Source organism: Prenolepis imparis, unplaced genomic scaffold (genome assembly GCF_030444845.1).
Source record: "Prenolepis imparis isolate NDT839.2.m4 unplaced genomic scaffold, iyPreImpa1.0 SCAF_1, whole genome shotgun sequence".
Classification (NCBI taxonomy): Eukaryota; Metazoa; Arthropoda; class Insecta; order Hymenoptera; family Formicidae; genus Prenolepis; species Prenolepis imparis.
The window spans coordinates 13,078,487-13,099,202 of record NW_028141159.1 but is presented as its reverse complement, the minus strand read 5'-3'; the positions used below and the strand labels follow the sequence as shown (position 1 = coordinate 13,099,202).

General features: G+C 34.7%; 3 protein-coding genes across 3 annotated transcripts in view; 1 reads left to right on the top strand and 2 right to left on the bottom strand.

Moving 5' to 3' along the window:
- LOC145937886 (neuroligin-1) overlaps positions 1-9,963 on the bottom strand; it is a 40,408-nt gene extending 30,445 nt beyond the window's left edge. The window contains exons 1-3 of the mRNA XM_083041293.1: positions 9,818-9,963; positions 4,656-4,932; positions 4,441-4,486 (exon numbers count right to left, since the gene is read on the bottom strand). The gene's annotated coding sequence lies outside the window, so the exon portion shown is untranslated. The remainder of the gene's footprint in view (positions 1-4,440; positions 4,487-4,655; positions 4,933-9,817) is intronic.
- LOC145945297 (uncharacterized) lies at positions 6,997-9,117 on the top strand. Its single transcript, XM_083054211.1, has 2 exons — positions 6,997-7,550; positions 7,884-9,117. Exons 1-2 carry the CDS (start codon positions 6,997-6,999, stop codon positions 9,115-9,117), a joined length of 1,788 nt encoding a protein of 595 aa, XP_082910337.1.
- A 3,574-nt stretch (positions 9,964-13,537) lies between the features above and the next one.
- Positions 13,538-19,931, bottom strand: Ath (ATP-dependent RNA helicase DHX33). Its single transcript, XM_083041353.1, has 8 exons — positions 19,558-19,931; positions 17,762-18,086; positions 16,934-17,226; positions 16,511-16,743; positions 15,837-16,187; positions 15,191-15,389; positions 14,738-15,014; positions 13,538-14,055 (listed from the first exon to the last, which is right to left on the bottom strand). The coding sequence occupies exons 1-8, from the start codon at positions 19,788-19,790 to the stop codon at positions 13,879-13,881; spliced, it is 2,088 nt and encodes a 695-aa protein (XP_082897479.1). The 5' UTR covers positions 19,791-19,931; the 3' UTR covers positions 13,538-13,878.
- Between the last annotated feature and the right edge of the window lie 785 nt (positions 19,932-20,716).

Genomic DNA, 20,716 nt, shown 5'->3' with positions numbered 1-20,716 from the left:
ACGTTCTCGATCGATTTCGCGGTCGTTTTGCGGCGGTGGCCAGATTAATGAATCGAATTCCCAGCTCGACGCCCAGGCTTTTATCTACGACAGGACAAAGTAAAGTCTTAAAACGCACGGCCTCAGAATGGATCCTTGTTACGATGAGGCGATGTGGCGCCTATTCGCGCGCACGAAACTTTGTAAAACGCGAATATATACCACGTCGCCGCCCCGGTATGTTGTTCGCGGTAAATCTCAGTATTAATCCAATACTACGTTAATCCGATACATAAAACGTGAAATATTACGCGGACGATGCGCGCGTGACGACGCGTTTCGCGTAAACGCGCGTATATTAATGTTAATACGCGTAGAAATAATAAAAAAAAAAGAAATATGTCGCGTTATAATATAATAGAGCATCAAGAGCATGAAAAATGGATAAAGGGATAAATTTTACAACGCGCTGTTAATTACGGCGCGTATACGCTTGCAGCTAATCATTATTAAAATAATTGTTAAATATCCGTACCTCTCTTTCTCTCTCTGGTAAATTTTCAAATTATGAAATATTTTACGTCGCGATCGTTAATTATCTATATATGCTGAATATAACGATAAATTTCCAATGTGTAGATATGACATTAATTCAAAGCAACAGGAAAATATAAATGACATTATTATATATGAGAAGAGAATTTTTCTCCCTCCAACTATGTGTAAAACGTAATAATTACTACGATCGTAATATTCGTTAGCAGTTGAATATTTCAAATAGCAATTCGCGAGGAAGAGGAAGTATCATCAGCGCATGATAAAACTTATCTCTCTCTCCTAGGCTGTCGTACGATGGTCATCATTTCTGTAGCGTCTGGGAGTGACAGCTGTTTTAGGATAACCACGGCGTGAGAAATACAATAATGAAACCGACATTCGCCATAACGAATAGCCCCGAGTGCACCGCAATATCGTAACGAAGTTACACTATAAAGGATAACAACCGGAAATATATCTGGAAATATGGAAAATTGCGTAGACTCTCAATGTACATATATATATAATCTGGCAAAGCCGCTGGGATAGTTAAATAACAAGTTTTGACAAGCTTTCGCACATAGATATTTAAATCAAGCGTTGATACATGCAAATGAGTTTAGCACCAGCTGAATTTAATCGCTCGGCACTTTAAACAAATATCAAAATTCTTTCTAAAAAAAAATGTATGCATATTATATTTTTAATTATTTAATATTATAAAAATATAAAACATTTATCTAATCTTTAACTCTTTTTTCATTACAATTTATTTAATAATATATTTTGGAATTAATTTGAAAAAATTATATAAAGAAATTTTTGAGTTTTATTAACGTTGCGAAAAGGTAACAAATTTTGTAAAGGTTTCATTTTGATACGTGACACAAAAACCGGTAGAAACAAGTTTCGAGAAGATTAAAAACCGTCCAGTGATTTTCGTTTATCATCGATTTCATCGTCTGAGAAACTTTCATTAGCGTCCGGTTGTCAGAGCTTTTGAACGTCGTCAGAAAATGTCGATACGGTGCGAGGTGCGAGAAAGATTTCATTATTAGAAATAACTTGAGCACGGATTTACGAAATGCCACACAGCTCCCAATCTGCTTCGCGTTTAGCGATGATCGCGTCTTTCAAACACATTGCGCTATCAGATCTCTCCAAAAGATATGATCAAAAATCTCGATCTCATCCCGTCGTATAATCAAAAGTGTTACTGTGATCGTGAATTTTTTTTAGGGGAGATATAATGGAAAATTTAGGCAAACGCGATCGACGATACGAAAGTAACGAGTAAGAAAAAACAGCTTAGCGACTTCGCTCACGTAACATCGTTTTTTACTCTCTTTCGTGAACGAAGCTTCTCGGTTCGCTGCTTGTCATTTAGTTAAAATTCGCATGGTGTTTTGGAATTTAAGAGCTAATTTATGTACGTCCTTGGTATTAAAGGATCTACGTAAAAACTTTAATCTTAATATTCTCTGCTGCATTAAGAACCGTTGTACTATACACATTTATGGTCAAAACTTTTAAGTGATTTAATTCTACTAATCTTCACACGCAGATAATAAATATAAAAATTAAATATTTGATTACACATTTTAAACTCCCTTTTTAATTATAAACAATGTAATACGCGTTCGGAAAAATTGAGATCATGGCAATTTATAGAAATAATAAAATGTAAATCAATTAAAATGTAAATCGATTAAAATTTAAACAATATCGTATGCATGTTGGCAATTCACAATTATCGCTCGTATAATGCTTGCTCCAGTAATAAAAAAAAGAGAGTTAAACGCGACAATAACCGAGGAAAAATGACTCGGTCATCGCGAAAAACAGCCAGTGCTCCAATTATTCTGTTCTCGTCCCGCAATTGACATTCCACAAGAGCATCCTGAACCAACATCATCTCCACCCTGTAGTATCTGTGCACTACTCCAGCGAGAATTGCCGGTCAGGTCAGGTTTATCCTGGACGAGTCGATGTAACTGTCGAGCGCGAGACAAAGTGGAGTGTTACGGAAGTAGGTAGGCAGTAAACGAAAGTCACGAGACAGGAAGGAGAAACGAGGATGAGAGAAGAAGAGCACAGAAGAGGTAGGTAGGTAGGTAGATAAGTAGATATGTAGCGTAGGTGTCGAAAATGGAGAGAAGCAGCTATCGCTTTCTCGTCATTGTTTCGAGGGGTTAAGGGGATCCTAGGATTTCCAGGAGTGCGGTTATATGGATCATCCGGTACTGCTTTCTTCCCCCAATCATCTATTACGTACGTATATATATCGGAAAAAGTAGAACGAAGAAAGAAACAGAGAAAGAGAAAAAAAGAAGAGCCAAGAGCGACGAGAATAAGTGGGAAAAGGCGCGGTGAGAAGAAATAAAAAGAAGGGATGTGCGCGGGATGAGAAACGTGTAATTTAACCCCTTCGCACTCACGGACGAGTTATCGCGCGCGCAACTCGACCTCTGCTTTAAATTTATGAAGTTTTATAAATCTTTCTTTTTTTTATTATTAGAAAATACACCGCGATAATTTAGTTTTTCTCTTACTCCCCAAAGGAATCGTTTGTGTTTAAACAATTGTAAATATGTCAAAACTTAGTAATAACATTTCAAAATGAAGGAGAATTACAAAATGTAGAAAATAAATAAAAATGCATAAAACTGTCTGAAAGTAATGTTGCTTTGCTAAAAGAAAAAAAGAAAAAAATGTGTAAAATAATAAAATTTGATAATAACATTTCAAAACAAAAGATGATTACAAAAAATAGACAATAAATAAAACTCTTAAAATGATGTTGCTATTTATCAATTTCAAGGATTTCAATTAATTAATTGCAATCGAATTGCAAAAAGCTGGAATCGCGGTGTGTAATTTCAGTTATAAGCGGAAAAGAAGAAAATGTACAAAACAGAAACGACTGCAAAATAGCTCTCACCGTTAATTAACGGTAAATGTACGAATGCCTTTAGTTCATAGCGAACAAGAAAGTAAATAAAACAGTAAATTGCTGACACGTAAGATCCGATTCATTACTTGGCCAAAGTTTACGACTAAAGCAAAAGAATTAATCACTCTTATTAAAGCTCACACAATGATTTAGCTTTAAAATGTAACCATACAGTTTATTACGTATAAACTATAACATTGTTATTTTTTATTCTATGATGCAAATGTTTTTATCAAATATATAAAATGAGAAATACTAGTTTTTTTACTAATGTCTAATATATATTTCTCTGAGGCAAATCAGTAATTTCTTTCTACCAAAAAAAAAAACAAATTATTGCAAAGAGTCGTTACAGTACTTAACAGAAATCTCAGGGACAAAGTTTACAAAATTCTCCTCCAATTAATTAAACCGTGATCCTTTTCTAAAAAAGGCATGCAAAGTCGATTCTCGCACAAGTATTGTCGCCGCTTTTCCGCGATGCTGATTAGCTGTCTCGATTCGCGTTGTACGTTATATCCGTAGCATCGAGAGACTGTCATCGCGAGGGTTAGCAGTTTGACAGTTAATAAAATAAAATAAAATAATAATATGTTTTAAATAATATAATACTTTAATTAATTATAATACTTTAAACTTGATTAATATTTTGGCAGTAATCAGCTGATTTCTGTCAAAAATATTAATCGAATTTAAAGTATTATAACATATTATTTGAGAAACATATTATTTTATTTTATTTTATTTTGAACAAACTGTTAAACTACTAACCCTCGCGATGACAGCCTCTCGATGCTACGAATATAACACACAATGCGAATCGAGATAGTCAATAAGCATCGCGGAAAAGATGCAACAATATACTTGCGAGAATGAACTTAACATGCCTTTTTTAGAAAAAAAAAATGTTTTAATACTGACCGATGTTATAATACTTTCAACTCGATCAAAATAAACAAGTTCTCACTCACCGATACGTGCAATAGCGGAGTTGTAGTACACAGCACACACCTTGATCTGAAAACAAAATATTCAAATTATGTATGTGTATATATATATATATATATATATATATATATATATGTGTGGGGAGGGTGTATGTGTGTGTACAGTATTTTGAAAGTCTGGAAACGGTCGAATATCTCAATGCAGTTTAGAACAAAATATTTTTAAGTATTTTACATACCTCACAGTTGCTCCGCTGTCGCCCGATTGCCTCCCCGACCCTCTTCCTCCTCTTTTGGTCCATGGTAGCACTCACGACACTCGCGAAACACGAATAATTACGATCGCCCGAGACTTTACGGCACTCCCGACGCGACGCGTGAATCGCACGCATATTTCGCGTACATTGCGCAATGAGAAATAACGATATGCGAAAACTATAATCACACGAATCACCGTTCGTTCGACACTCGAAAATTTCGCAGTCAAACTCGCGCGCAGCTTATCAGCAATGCTACCTGTAACAAGTAAAAAAAAAAAAATATTACTATTTTATCATTTTAATAACATATTATTATTTTAAAATTTAATTAGCAAATTTTCGCTTTATTAATATTTTTTGACAGAAATCAGCTGATTAAAGCGTTAATTTGCTAATTAATTTATAAAATAATATGTTATAAAAATTGAAATAATAATATGTTTTTTAAATAGAATGTTATAATATTTTTGACAGTTATCAGCTGATTTCTGTCAAAAAATATTAATCAAGAATAAGGTATTATAAATAACGAACCGAAAATGCATCTAACAACAACAATACTGTCGGACTGCCGGACTGGCACTGCCAGTTACGGGACGCGCTACGCGCTACACGTCACACGTTGCGACAAGATGGCCGATGGCCAAGTCGTAGTGGTGGGGGTCGCAGCGTATTAATGGCGTGCGCGAGCTCGGAGCTCGGCTCGGCTCGGCGGCCCGGGTTCGGGTCCGGGCAACTCCAATTTAACATATTATTTTAAAATTTAATTAGCAAATAATATAATATAAAAAATAATATATTTTAGATAATATTATAATACTTTAAACTCGATTAATATTTTTGAAAGTTATCAGCTGATTTCTGTCATAAAATATTATTCGAGTTTAAGGTATTATAACATATTACTATTTTAATTTTTTACCATATATTCTTATTTTGAAATTTAATTAGCAAATTAACGCTTTAATCAGCTAATTTCTGTGAAAAAATATTAATCGAGTTTTAAACAAACTTTATATTATTTTTTTTTAAATATCATTCTTATTAACATATATTCGAAGAATGGCGCGCGCTTGTGTTGTTCTAGTAATAAAAAAAAATTAATTCGTGTGTGTACACACAAGAATAATATCTCTTTTTATTATTTCTCTCATTACGCTCTTTGCCACAACAGTCGTTCAACTGTTCCTATTTTCGCTTCTTCAAGAGAATAGAAAAGTTTGACGCTTCCTTTTCGCGCACATGCGTCAGATTGTCTCTCCGTTTATTCTTCCGATAAGTGAACTTTAAGTCGTCCTATACCGGCGATAATTCTTGAATTCCTCTCGAGATGACCTACATTAACATCATTCGAGGAATGATGCTAGGAATGCAATCGTTATCATCCTTGCTTATACCATGAGAAAATCCCGTTAACTTCGTGTGCGACAGGAAAGAGATAAAAAAGAGGAAGATATGACCTATGGAAGAAGAGAAGACGAGAAAGGGAGAGAGAAAGAGAGAGAGAGAGAGGGAGCAGGTTATGCACTTTATACATTTTTGGCTAATTGCCACAGCAGGTACAGCGAGGTTTCCTGTCGTGTAAACCAGTCAGTCTCTCGTTTAGTGTTACAAGAGGAAAATCTCTGTCCTGAATATATTCGACGTGGAATCCCTTTTTTGTGAAATTTTTACATAATTTAACAAATCCGATTACATTCTCCCTCCCCCTTTTTTTGCGTGTGCATCAACTCGTTATGCAACAGGACGCGTATTTTTTCTTTCCGCCTGCTGCTCGTTATCGCTAGCAATTTTGAATATCACATGGCGCAAAAAGATATATTCTTTATTCAAAATTTCAGTGAGCATCAGTGATAGCAATTTAATACAAAACATATATCAGGTATATTTATATATTATTCTTTTTAATCCTGTAATTCGTGAGATTAACCAGTTTTAGAGTTTCTGCTTTCATCATTCATGAAACAGGATTTATCTCATTTACTTTTATAATTTAAATGTTTAATATTCTTGATGAAGAGAAAGAGGGAATTTGTTTCAATTAAAAATTATTAATTCCGTATTTAGAGTAAATTTTTCAAATTATAGATAATATTGCTCCGAATATCTTAATGTTTACTCTTCCTTTACGTGTACATATATAGGGACCAATTGTTATGATAAACAACTATATCAATTCTCTCGGTCATCTGAACAATAAGGGGTGTATTTTCTGAATTGTCCATTCTAAACAAGATCGATTTATACGCACGTCCGAAAAGATGATCATTCGTATCTATTTCTGTCCTTTCCAGGAAGAAACACGAAGAGACACGAATCGATGTCGCCCACGATTCCGATACTTTCCGCTCTGCTGCTTTCGTTGATATCAGGCTCAACGGAAGGCAGACAGAGGATGGATCCCGTTGCGCTGCTGCGACAAACCCTTCGATATTGGCGGAAAATATACAAGACGTACCACGAAGAGGTGGCTCTGGGTTACTGCTGGGCGGACTATTTGCTCGAGATAAGCGACGAATTGTCGACGAATCTATCCATATCGTTGCCCACCGCGACAGGAGATCGCAACACGACGAAAAGCCAGCAAAATCCATTTCCGCAAAATGCAATGGCCGATGCGACGATATCGCTTAGAGAAACACAACGGAAAGGAAAACATTTGCGGGAAAAACGATCGCATACAACAGTGAGATTCGCTATTTCGAGATTCAGAAACGATTCAGACGAACAGCGAATCGTTTCAAAAGTGAAATTGATTCAAGAGAGGTGGATGAATGGAGCTTTACCAATTATACCGAATTATGAGGAAAGTAGCGAAATTCATGGAAATAATAAGAGGATTACGCGAATGAATGATTTTTACATTCAGAAAAAGTGAGAATAATATATTTTCTTTTCTCGCGAGATGTTTTACGATTCTCCTTTTTTCTTGTTTTGATGTCAAGTATAAAATTCTGCGATAAAGATTAATCAATTAAATTTTTTTTCTATTATTTTACACGATGTGCGTAGCCTATTTTATTTAAATTATTATATTTATTTCTCTAAACAAATCTGATTCGTCGAGTGGAAAATTTGATCTAATTTTTATCATGTATGTGTGTGTAAACTCTACCTTTTGCTTCAACTTTAAGCTGAAAATATGATATTATCGATATTAGTTCAATTCCTTTAGCCGCAAAATGACACACGTGCAAAATTTTTCAGACGACAAGCATCCCCGATCGTGCCTGTGGAACTTTTCCACGACCAACGAGAGAATCTGCGCGGTCATGAATTTTCATCTCGCGAGATGTGCTCGGGCGGATGTGTTAATCCGCCACTTAATCCCACGGATGAGGATGACAAAGTCGGTTTCGAATCGACGGACAACCTCGAGAAGGATACGCTTCGTCAAGTATTATACTCGCATCCGACGAAACATCGCGATTCTTTTCAAGATACCTCCTACGTCTTACGAAATTTATTTTTACTTGCCTTCTCCGGAGAAAGATCGCTCGGCGATCATCGACTTCCCTTTCGACAACATCCGCAGACACGAGAAAGAAAGTCAAGAGTCAACGAGCTGTTGTTATCGGATCTCTGGACACCGAAGGAAGGTCGCGAAATGAAGAGAGATCCCGAAGGAGACCGCATCCGTTTGAACAACTACGGAAGCTCCTTGTCGCGTTTGCAGTTGCGGCGGACAAGCGCGGTCAAGGCGCATTCTACGGGTATCATAAAGTTGACGAATTCCGTCGGAAATTCATCGTGCGATCTGGCGAGGGCGATAAATTCAGGGCTGTCCCGCCGGAAGTCTGAGGAATTATCTCGCGATTCGCTTTTATTGCTTCGCGGAGGAAGAGTCGGCGCCGCTAAGAGATCGCCTGCTCTTGAATCTCGAGAAAACGGAAGAGAAGCTCTTAAAAGGGAGGCGCTATCGCGACTAGGCGAAAAAATAGCTGGGGGAAGCGACGCGAAAAAACGGAGCTACAACCAGCAACCGGGAGTGGAAAAAAGACGGGTCGAGAGGGAAGATGTTTCGACGGCATCGGGAATGATACAACATCCGTTCTTTTTGTCGGGACTCGAACGATCGCGCCGACAAATGATGCTTTACGAAAATCGCATATCTCACCCCGTCATCCCGACAGTTCCGGAGGGATCGAGACAGGACGACGACCGTATCCGAGCTGCGAGGGGTGTGCCTTCATTATCTCGCGTCGGACGATTTATAGAGAATTACGAGAACTCGACAAGCGGATCCGCTCAGGATTCGAGATTAACCGCTTTACAAGGTCGTCAATTATCTCCGCGTTCGGTTATTATCGCTGTTCTCAGGACGTTAGGAATATTCGTTCAGGTCGGTCGACAGATTATGAATGTCGTTGAATCAAACGCGGTCCTAACATGTACAAAGGAGTACTTGTGGACCAAAATCATTAGGTGGATCGATGCGTAAAATGAACAAGTTTTAAGTTATTTTTTTTTAATTATCGAACCATTGAATGAAAAGGCTGCGGTATAAGTTATTTTATTATGTTGGAGAAGTAAGCGAAAAAAGATGAAAATATATATATACATAATATAAATATGTATAAAATTCCATTATATATTTTATAAGGGTTGTTCAAATGGTTTTATGAAGGAAGAAGTTTGAAAGTTTTTTGTTACTTGAAAATATATAGAATGTATGTATGTTGGTAGAATGTAAAACTTTTATTTTTTTCATTCTACGGAAAAAGCGCACTATTTTTCATTCAATGATTTATTGAAATATTCCTATATATCTTTCCATTTTTATTATTGCGTATAAAATCAACGCGAGGAAGAAGACCGCGTTCTATCAGAGCGTAACTTTTAATTTTTTTTTTTTACACGGATCAACAACAGAATATAAAACATAGACATAAAAATAACGAATTATTTTTATCAACAATAAAACTTTTCCATATTACGGTTTAATACAGTTTTATAATTCCTCGATTTTCCACCTAGCCTCATGTTACTTTTTACGGATATTAAAGAGGCACTCTCGCGATTTCGAAGAAGCTGATCAGGGGATAACGCTTTATCTCGCGTTAATATTTTTGCAGCGTTCTTTAGCGATGAAACATTTATGTATCAATTGCTCGCATTTAGATCTTATGTGTCTACATTACCTTAATGATACACCTGCGATGTCGTATCGGCGCTAATTACATTCTGGAATCATAATTAAGAAGGTCGAGTGATCCCCAGAAACAGATGTCCCCTGCTGATGGAGAGCCATCACGAATAAATTTTTGATGCCACCTGTTGCTGTCGTTGTCTTTCTCCTCTCAAAGTCCTCTCTTCTCTTTACGATCGACGTGCCACTATCAATACAAAGATTGTTATGTTTAGTTAGTTAGGTTGTCACAGAACGGTCAACAAAACGCGTCGTGAAAAAATTTTTTAAAAAACAAAAACTTTAAATACATGTCGTGAATAGCATGGAGAAACAAATTTTATTTATATATTACTCGTTCAAGAATTAATTAAAATAACAATGATATTAAAATGATGCTTTAATAAAGAAATATATTTGCTGTAAAAAAAGAGATAAACTTATACAAAATATATTATTTAAAAAATTTTTAAATTCAGATTTTTCTTTCTTGTAAAATATGGAAGCTCGTCGAAGGGTTAAAGAACTGTAAACAAAAGCGAAGAAAGGTCAATCATGAAGCAACGTAAAGACGGTCGTAAAGAAAAGCGCGGATATAAAAGGACCTGGACGATGCGCTGTAAAATGAAAGCGATTAATTATGCAGATGACCGAAATACACGCGCGCGAGAAATGCGTTCTTTTCAATTTTTTTTTTCCTCTGCAACGTTATACGTTGGCGAATCTATGAAAGATCAGTATGAGCGAACGTTTGATTAAACGTAGCTGGAGTTTGTTCCCGCCCGCATTCAGTTCATTCTACGAGCTGACATCGTACTTACATTGTGCGATGACACGGCACAGTCGGGTCATTCATAGAGAAATTCATTATTAAGGTGTTCCTTGAACGTCCCCACAAAGGATCGTCTTTGCATTACGGGGGAAGACTGCACCGCGAGTTATAGGAAGAGGCAAAAGAGAGTAAACTCGCGCCAAGACGAAAGCCTATTTTCGTCCGCTTTCAGCGTGCTTATCAGGTATCTCGTCGCTCTATTCATAACGGGAGTGCCCTATCAACGTGAAGTCCTGAAGAAAGCTCGATATAGCCGTCGACATACAGAGATAGCCTCTCTTCTCTCTCTCTCTCTCATAAATATTTAATTCTTAATCATGCTCTGGATAGTGCGCGCGCCACACGAGTCTGCGATGCCTCTCTTTGCATAGAGGTGAAAAGGGGTTTCTCGGCTGGATGGCAGGGATGAAGCATTCTTTAGCCCCCTTCTTTTTCATGGCGACGATTATCCCGGACCATCTCCCTATTCTCGCACGATTAACGCTATTTCTCGCAAAAATGGACATTTGTTTTATTATCACGCGAAAGAAAATTGAAAAATTTTGAAATTACATAATAATATCTTTCGCGCATCGTGAAATTTATAATCCGCTTGTCTGTATAAGCAGACTTAAATGTACGCGTACCTAAATGTAAGCTTAATGAAGCGCGCTTTTCATAACGATTATATTCGATGTTCCATGATGCGCTTCTATTATTTTCATGCAAAATAGTTTGAGTTTCTCGCGAGGCTCAGATCGCTTTCATAACGCTATTGTGCCCGATTATTACGGCAGGATAATAATTTGTTTCAAACTGAAAAATTTATAATGCGTTTTTGCCTATTATATAAGTAAGATTATATAGATATAGTTTAATATAATATACACGAGCTTTATGACACGCTCAAAATAAATGAAACACGCTTTCAAAGCGCTTTTCAAAAGTTTTAGATTAAAGCTACATTTTATTTGTATTTTAAAAACATTTTCGCATATACTTGTCGTATGTAGATTATCCAATTGTAAATAATAAACAGACGAGTATTGAAATCTACGATATTTTCTCTTATATAATAATCGAATAAATTTTATGTACTTATCTTTTTCAACTATAACAAAAAATATATCTAAAAACAGAAATATTAATTATTAATGTTACATAATAAGGATAAAAGTGGATATCGAGAAACGCGATAAACGCTATGAAATCTCAAATTGTCGTCATCCTGCACGACATCTTCGAATATGATATTCCCTGTAAGGAAGAAGACAACCGTCTGCGTGTCTATTGTAAATAGATAGAGAAGAAGGAAGGGAGAGAAAACGAGAAAGAGGAGATATAATTCGATCCGACGAGATATGGAGATTCCCATGCCAGCATCTCCGTGACGATTTAATCCTATATCGGATCTTCTCCGTATCGACAAATATATTCCAATATACAGCCGCTGCTAAACCAGGCTTGAGGATGTATATATATATATATATATATATATATATATATATATATATATATATATATATATAGCTATAGATTATTATAAATATATAAACGTACATTTTCGAGAGATTTAGAAAGATGCAAATCATATGGAAAACTTCTACCTAAGAAAAAGTAAAAAAAATTAGAGATCCTGTAATATTTAAAAACTGAAATATTCCTTGATCCGCACGTGTACCTATACATTTTTATTTATTTTCAATATTTTGTAACATATTAAATCTTAAATTGCGAGTATTTTCAATATAAAAATATAATTGATTAACATCGCGATTATTAAAGCAAAGTATAACGAAAAATGCAATTTATCTACAAAATTTCCACAAATCACAGTATTGCAAGCTTTGTATCCGATGCTTATAAAAGCATTAGATTTATTTTCGCACGTTTATGTGCAATATTAAAAAAATATTACAAAAAAATTTATATTTTATATAATATATATAATTTGCATATATATATATAAAATGAAATTGTTTCACGTAAAATTTTGCTAAAATTTATGGACGGACAAATAAAATAAAACGAGGTATATTGAAAATTTCAGAATGCATGCTAAAATTCCTTAATGTGAAATTTATCGCAACGAACTCGGCTGCGAAACTGCACATTAAACTGCGCTTTCTTCATTCTCGCGTATCCGACGATTAGCTTATACGCGCTGCAAATTCAATATTCTCTCCCGCTGAAGCATAATTATCCAATACACAGAACGCAGAACAGAGTGTAGTAGGTGTCGGGCTAGTGCCCTGCTATGAACATAACACCCTTTTCCCTTCTCCCGTCTCTCTGGTAACGTCCGCTGGTAATTTACCTGCAATTTTGCTAGGGGTGTGCGCGGAACTTCGTTTTGCGGTTAAATCGCTTCGTAATACCATCAACAAGTATTAAGCATGCAGGCTTCGTTAAGTCCTCTAGAACACTTCGCAGGATTTCTTCGCCTTTGCAGGATCCAGAGGGATAGGGTTGTAAAGTTCGAGAGCCACAGACCGTAAAATTGACCAAACTTGCCGAACCGTCGATGTATATTCGTTAATTTAGCATAACGGCCGTAATCTCTTATTAAACTCGTACGGTTCCTACTTTGAGAACAAGAGATTGCACACACACACACACACACACACACATATATGTATATATATAGAGTAAGAAGGATGAGTATGAGGCGTGGCGAGAAGGGGATGGGACGGCAAGAGTAAGATGCACTTATACGTTGTATGTAGCGGATGCACCTTCACTTAATTACGCCTCTATGTAAATTATACGGGTATTGTTACTCAAGAGAGTATTTGCGCTCTGCGTTAAATCGCGTGAATCGAAAAGACAGGGATGGAATTTCCAGATTTCCAGACTTGAAGTTTTCTCGACGTACAATGCATCATACAATAATTAAAATTTTTATTAACTAAATTTAATAACAATGCTTATTTTACGTTAAAATATATAAGTAGTAGAAAAGTGAGTCTTCTCGATTATACATAGCGTATCTTCAACAAAAGTGCCAACATGATTTCAGGATAAAATGAAGCAATTGAGGTCTTTGTGGATAAATATATACATATATATATATATATATATAAAACACAATACAATGCAATAATTTTCTTTTTTCTTTAAAACTATAGTATCATAACTACCAATATGATTACTCAAAAATCATTGCGTCGACACATTTATCCGATGGCCTCAATTGTTTCGTTTTATCTCATGTCAACAAAAATAAGCTCTGTATAAATAATGTTGTAGCACAAAAAATTGCGTCAGCCGTGTTTCCCAGGGCCGGTGTTCTTTTGTGTCAACCACGCCGGGTCGATGACAGACAAACCGCGAAGGTAACATTTTCCAGTGGCTACGACCTCTGTGAACAGCAACAACGGTAGCTTCGTACCGTGCAACGTCGAAGAAGGATGTATGGTTACCGGCTGCTTCGAGTACACCTATGTCGAATGCGTAATACAATTATGCGAGAGTCTCTTTACTTGTTTGTCGCTGTAGAAAACTCGAACGAGACAGACATACGAGACAGAAGCTAATGAAGAGGAACGTGGAAGCAAAAACTTGAGGCAACAAGAGGAATATGGAGACTTGATATAGTTGATGCACACAGTAGTAGTACATGCATACAGATCCTGGACGTATATCTATACCTTTTTTAAATCTTTGCCAATCAAAAAAGTAGAAACAAATACAGAGCATAAAATATCAGTAAAAGAAGAAAGAACGATCAATCCAAATTAATTGTTGATTAAAATTTATAGAGAATGTTTCAGGGTAAAAAATAATTGAACACCTAAGAACTATATATCAATATGATGAAAGAAATTTGCTCACATAATAAAATCACTTTTAAGTATATCTGCATAGAATCATTAAAAATAAAGGTTAATAGCCTAATCTTAACCTCTTACCAAAAATTCCATTTTACTTATAGATTTTTATATAATATTATAAAATTGCATTATAAATAAAATAAATCCTGAGATAGGGACAGGGAAAAGGGTTAATATTGCAATACTGTGGTACGATAACACACATACAATAAGAAAAATATAGAGAAATACTAAAGAACATATACTAAAGAAAAATATAGAAATAATACTGTGAGCAACATTTACTTACCGTGACGTACGTCTGATCCCTTCGTAGCTCCGCGAGATTCTCGTAAAGTCCCTCGAGGAAAGCTTTTCGAAGTTGTTTCGTATTCGTTCCGCAGCTCGCCTTCTCCAAATTCGCACGTTCCGCCAACGCCGCAAGCTGTTGCCTTACTTCCGACGCGTACTCCAGATTCCGATGGTGCAAAAAGTTCTCGTGGCACCATACTTTCTTCTGTGTAGCATTTCGGTATGCTCGAAACACATTCAACAGCGTTACGTGATCTCCCTCAGGCGAAGCAAATCTGAAAATCCCCAATGAGTCGACAACATTAAATAATGATTTACTTAGTCAATTTAGCGAACCGTAATAGAAAGTGCATTTTATTACGTATTCTCTATAAGGAAACGTCATAAAGATTTCATCTTGATTTTATTTTTTCTTCAGGCAATAAATAAATTGTACAAGCAAGAGCCGTACCGTGAGCGTGCATTGTGAGCTTGTTCCCTCTTCGAAGGTGGATCCATAAAAATCGATTCTCCCGATAGTAAAGCAATAACCGTCAGTGCTTCTTCCAGACACCTGTGTTCCACCGACGCGAGAATCACTTTGGTAAATCGAGGATCTAGCGGGAATAATGACATCGTACGACCGAGTGTAGTCAGCTGCGGTGGAGATCCTTTTAAAAAAGATATAAGAATTTTATTGTAATGTCTCAATCGAAATGACTCCCATTATTTGCATCATGCTCAATATAATGGAACAAAGATTTTATAAACAATCGCTAATTAATAATTTTCTTTCATATTTTATCTCAATTTTAATATGAAAAAATATATCTCATTATACTCAATTTTAATATGAAAAATATGTCTCATTATACTCAATTTTAATATGAAAAATATGTTCCATTATACCTTATTTCGTGTACTAAATAAAAAAATCAACCATTTTGTGAAATTTATATAAACGAAACTTATGCATCTTTTTATTTGTATATATCTAATGTAAGTAGAATAATAGAACTCTTATTTTTTTTAACAAATAATATTTAAATATCTTCTATTGCAGTATTAAATATATTCTATTGCAAATAAAAATATATAAATATAAAAAGAATTCGTACCTTTAACTGCACCTAGCTTCTCTAAACATTTCACAGCCACATCTACGCCTTCCTTGGACGGTTTGTCCATGAAATCGAAGGTGGTAATATCAACACCAATAGCGAGCAGTTGAATAGCAACTCCCGCGAGAGAGCATCTTTGAATTTCTGGCACTGGCATGTTCTTCATCTTCTCGAAATCTCCTCGGGTGTAAACTCTGTAGCACTTACCCGGCGATTCTCGAGCAGCTCTGCCCGTCCTTTGCCAAGCTTGAGCTTGTGAGATTTTTTCAACTCTTAACATGTCTAATCCCGTCATTGGATGATGAGTTCGTGCTTTGACAACACCGGTATCGATCACATGGCGAATTCCTGTGTTTAATTTTCTTATTAAATTCTCAGATCAGATTTCAAACAACAATAAATTAAATATAAATTTAATCGCGAACGTTATGTAATTAATGCTCAAGCAGGCATAATAATTTATTATAACGTAGAATTTAGTATATGATTTCCATTATCGTTCGAAATACTTTGTAAGATTTTTGAAAATAAATTTTCTTTATATTTTATAATTTTAAAATATTGTTTGATATTTATAAAAAAAATATTCAGCATTAATAAAAACATTTATTATTATTTTTCATGTTTTATTTTAAATAATAAAATGAAAAAAATAAAGCATATATACGTACCACCAATCGTGACGGATGTCTCTGCGACGTTTGTCGCCAATACTAATTTCCGCATTCCCTGTGGCGAAGGTTTGAAAGCTTCCAACTGCTGGTGAGTAGGCAACGCAGCGTATAAGGGAAAAACTTTTAGAGGCGGATACTTCTCTCCATCCAATTGTTTAGCCGCTCGTCGAGCGGCTACCGCGGCTGTTTCAATTTCTTCTTGACCAGTCAGGAAAATCAGAATATCCTCACTGGAAAATAAAAAAAACCAAAGACCAAATAATATTAGTAATATTGTTATACAATTATGTATTCTCGTGTGTTTTTACAAGATTAAAGTTGTAATTTATTCTAAAACATAGAGATACTTCACTTTTATATACTTTACATAATGTGAGCACATTTCATATTCTATGTTGAAATTACAAGTATAATACTTACTTTGCTGGTTCCTGACGATGAATTTGAAACGCCGTAACTAGTGCGGCAAATGCATAGTCCTGCTGTGTGGAAACTGCATGAAAAATTCTCACGGGATGTTGACGGCCCTCCAGATACAACGCTGGTGCTTGAAAGTACTCTTTGAATTTATTAGGATCCATCGTGGCTGACATAATCAGAAGTTTCAAGGGCGGTAGGTTCTTCAACTTTCGCAAATTTTGTGCTCGTCTCGTCACTCCGAACAGAACGTCGGTCTGTACAGATCGCTCGTGAGCTTCGTCGAGTATCACTACCTGTCGTAAATTTATAAACTTTATTGTGTGTTCTATAATAATGAAACAAATTATAAATAATTACATAGCAGAATAATTATATAGCAGAAGGAAAATTGCATGAAAATGCTGAGAAATGTAAAAATTCTTTAATAAATTTGGTATTAATTTTTTCTTCATAAATATTTAATTGAAAATTGTTGTTCATCTTCTAAATATCAATAAAATATTAATAACTTCAATTTCATTATCATTTATTAAAATATCAAAACATTTAAATTTTATCTTTAAGTAAATTAAATATTAGATAGAATAAACTGACTATTAAATATTTCCTATTTTTTGAGAAAATTAAAAAAATATATTATATTAATAGATATAAAATGTAATAACGCTAAAATATCTCATAAACAATTAGTAAATTATTTCAGCTCTTATTGAAAGACTTATCAAGATCAAATTCGTTTCGTTATCTATTATCAGTTCCGGATATACATTTACGCCTTTAATAATGTTATCTTATATACAATATAGTAATTAATTATATATAATGTACCGAATAATCTGACAGAATCTCATCGGTCATCGCCTCTCGCACCATCATGCCGTCCGTCAGATATTTGATCTTCGTTTGCGAGGAGGTGCAATCCTCGAAACGTACGCAGTAACCAACCAATTTTCCCGGCTTGACTCCTTGCTCTTGAGCGACCCGGCGCGCTATACTGACAGCCGCTATCCTGCGTGGTTGCGTGATGCCGATGCAACCGGACGTGCCGGCTATACCAGCCTGGAGCAACAACTGCGGGATCTGCGTGGTCTTACCGCTGCCGGTCTCGCCTATTATAATTAGAGTATTGTGCCGGCGTATCTCTTCCAATAATCTGGAAATCCACAAATATCGATCGTTCTTCTTAAAAGAGAACAATGATTCGGGGACAAGGAGAAGATATTGTAAATAATAATATTGTATATAATATTGGAATACACTATAATACACGTAAAATGTATGTTTTGTGCTCCATTAATAAAATACTTATTTTTATTGCAGATACACAATTAATATCCTTATATGTTACATGTATACACATTATAATATAAATTAAGCAACGCTCACGTAAATAGATTGTGTAAAAAATAAAAAAATATATATATAAATATACATATGTAATACAATGATATACAGGATGTTAAAAAAATGGAGATCAATCGCTCGAAAGGTGATTAGGGATCCAAAAACAAGAAAAAAGTTTATATAAATGTAGATCCGGAAATGCATGATTTTGGAGTAACATCATTTTTATATTAAAATTTAAAATTGATATGCTTTCGATTTTTTTTTAAATCAAAATTGAAAGAGGAGATGGTTTTTATGAGTTTTATAACATAATTAAATATAACATTATAACATAATTGAAGTCAAATAAAAGTTGTGAGCTGCTTTTAACAGTATTCAGGCTGCACCACATCTTTCCTTTCATTTTTGATAAAAAAATTCGAAAACAAAGCAATTTGAAATTTCAATAATCACCTCCCCCACACACAAACAATCAATTTACAATTACTTTCGAAATATCTTGTATATACATAGTAGTTTCCTCTAAAAATAATTTAAATATCGCTTTCTCAAAATAAAATATATTCATACAAATAAATAAATTATAATGCTATTCTTTTTTTGTTTATAGAATTATAAATTGTTTCATGTGCGCAATATATTACTATAAATTTGATATTATCGTTAAAAATTGAAAATTTCAGAATTTTGATCGACGTTTTTTAAAGTTAACAATTTTTTAAAAGTTAGGTCTTAAACTTTTAATGGATCGAATCAATAAAACTAATCTGCGTTATGCAAAATTATCAGATCACGTGCGAGCATTTACCTTATCGAACATAGTATCGAAATTTTCTCTTCTCACTCTTTCTCTCTCTTTCTTTTTCTATTATCTTTATATATTGTATATATATATATTTAATTATATTATGAAACTTATAAAAACCATCTCCTCTTTCAATTAAAAAAAAAATTCGAAAGTAAAGCAATTTGAAATTTTAAATTAAAAATGACGTTACTCCAAAATCAACGCATTTCCGGATTTACATTCATAACAAACTTTTTTTCTTATTTTTAGGTTATTTTTATCACTTCCCGAGCGATTAACTTCCATTTTTTTTTAAACATCCTGTATATACATATGTATAAGCGCTTGTAAAACCTTATCCTTCCATTTTGAAATATCTTGTTGTATACAACACCGCGTGTAATGATACAGAGATGAACATTATTGTTTTCCATCAACACATGTGAAAGAAATCGACACATATGAAAGAAAAGGAACGTGATAATCTTACCTTTTACGATGTATATAGACGGGCAATGATTTTCTCTGTTGATGCAAACTAACGTTTGATTTGTCGTTGTTCTTTATTGCATTCGAAGAGCTGTTGCACGTGTTATTTTCATTCATTTTTTGCACTTTGTTGGATTTTTCGCGGAACACGACAGTGCTGGGTCGCTTCAGGGCCATCTTGGACGACTTTTCCATCACGTTGTACTTGGAATCCGCATCGTCGTGGACCCTCATCTCGTAGACTCCTCGTGCGCAAATGTGCGAAATATTCCTTCGCAGCACGACCAGCCGAACGCCAAACACGTGTTACGCCTACAGCTGTTTCTATGTTTCTGCGTTCTGCGTCACTTCTTGAACGTTGAACGCCCTCTCGACAAATATGACAGTGGCGCTCATTCGTCTATGCGCTGTGAAATCATAGGACTTTTGTATTCTGTATGTTGGATACAATACTGCGCAATAAAAACTTTATGTTACGTATTTCTGGAAAAACAGGAAATTGAATTAGTTGCCGCGTTTTATAAAAAACGAAACCACTTGTATGCAAGAGACAATAGCTGTGTTTCGTAATTTATTGTCAGTATATCATTTTTGTTTATCTCAAATGTCAGGCAAGGATGATAACATGCTGACAGTAATTCCAGAACGCAGCTAATTTCAGAGAGTAAATAATTATATATGTTTTTGAGTTTCTATATGAAATTATAAAATTACATATATATATTATGTTTACTGAAATTAGACAAAATATTTATTATAGTTGAAAAGGAAATGGCAGTTTAGGAACATCATGTTTTATTTTTCATTAATATGCATTTAATATGCAGTTTTAGTTATTGAGATAATTTCAAAATATATATTTCAAGAAGTTCAATCTCCATGTTCTTTGAAATATATATATTTTATTATCATTGTTATAAATGCACTGAACAATTCACACAAATATATAGTATTGTTTTAAATACTTTTTCATAAAAAAAAAATAAAGTAAGAATTAGCTTTAAAAAAGACCAAATTTTCAAATTATGTCTATGTTGTCTTTGGCTAATGATAAATTAAATTTTATTACCGATTTAATGCTGGCAATAATACGCGCATATCTTTTCATTATATTGCGTGTCACGCAGTATATATTTAGAATCACGAAATATTCAGCCAGA

Excerpts from the sequence above, each read along its gene's own strand:
- LOC145945297 (XM_083054211.1), top strand. The coding sequence starts at position 6,997 with ATGTCGCCCACGATTCCGATACTTTCCGCTCTGCTGCTTTCGTTGATA. Across the intron at positions 7,551-7,883 it reads GATTTTTACATTCAGAAAAA|ACGACAAGCATCCCCGATCG; the intron begins GTGAGAATAATA and ends AAAATTTTTCAG.
- Ath (XM_083041353.1), bottom strand. The coding sequence starts at position 19,790 with ATGAGGGTCCACGACGATGCGGATTCCAAGTACAACGTGATGGAAAAG. Across the intron at positions 17,227-17,761 it reads AGATTCTGTCAGATTATTCG|GTAGTGATACTCGACGAAGC; the intron begins GTACATTATATA and ends AATTTACGACAG. Across the intron at positions 15,015-15,190 it reads GCTCACAATGCACGCTCACG|ATTTGCTTCGCCTGAGGGAG; the intron begins GTACGGCTCTTG and ends GGGGATTTTCAG.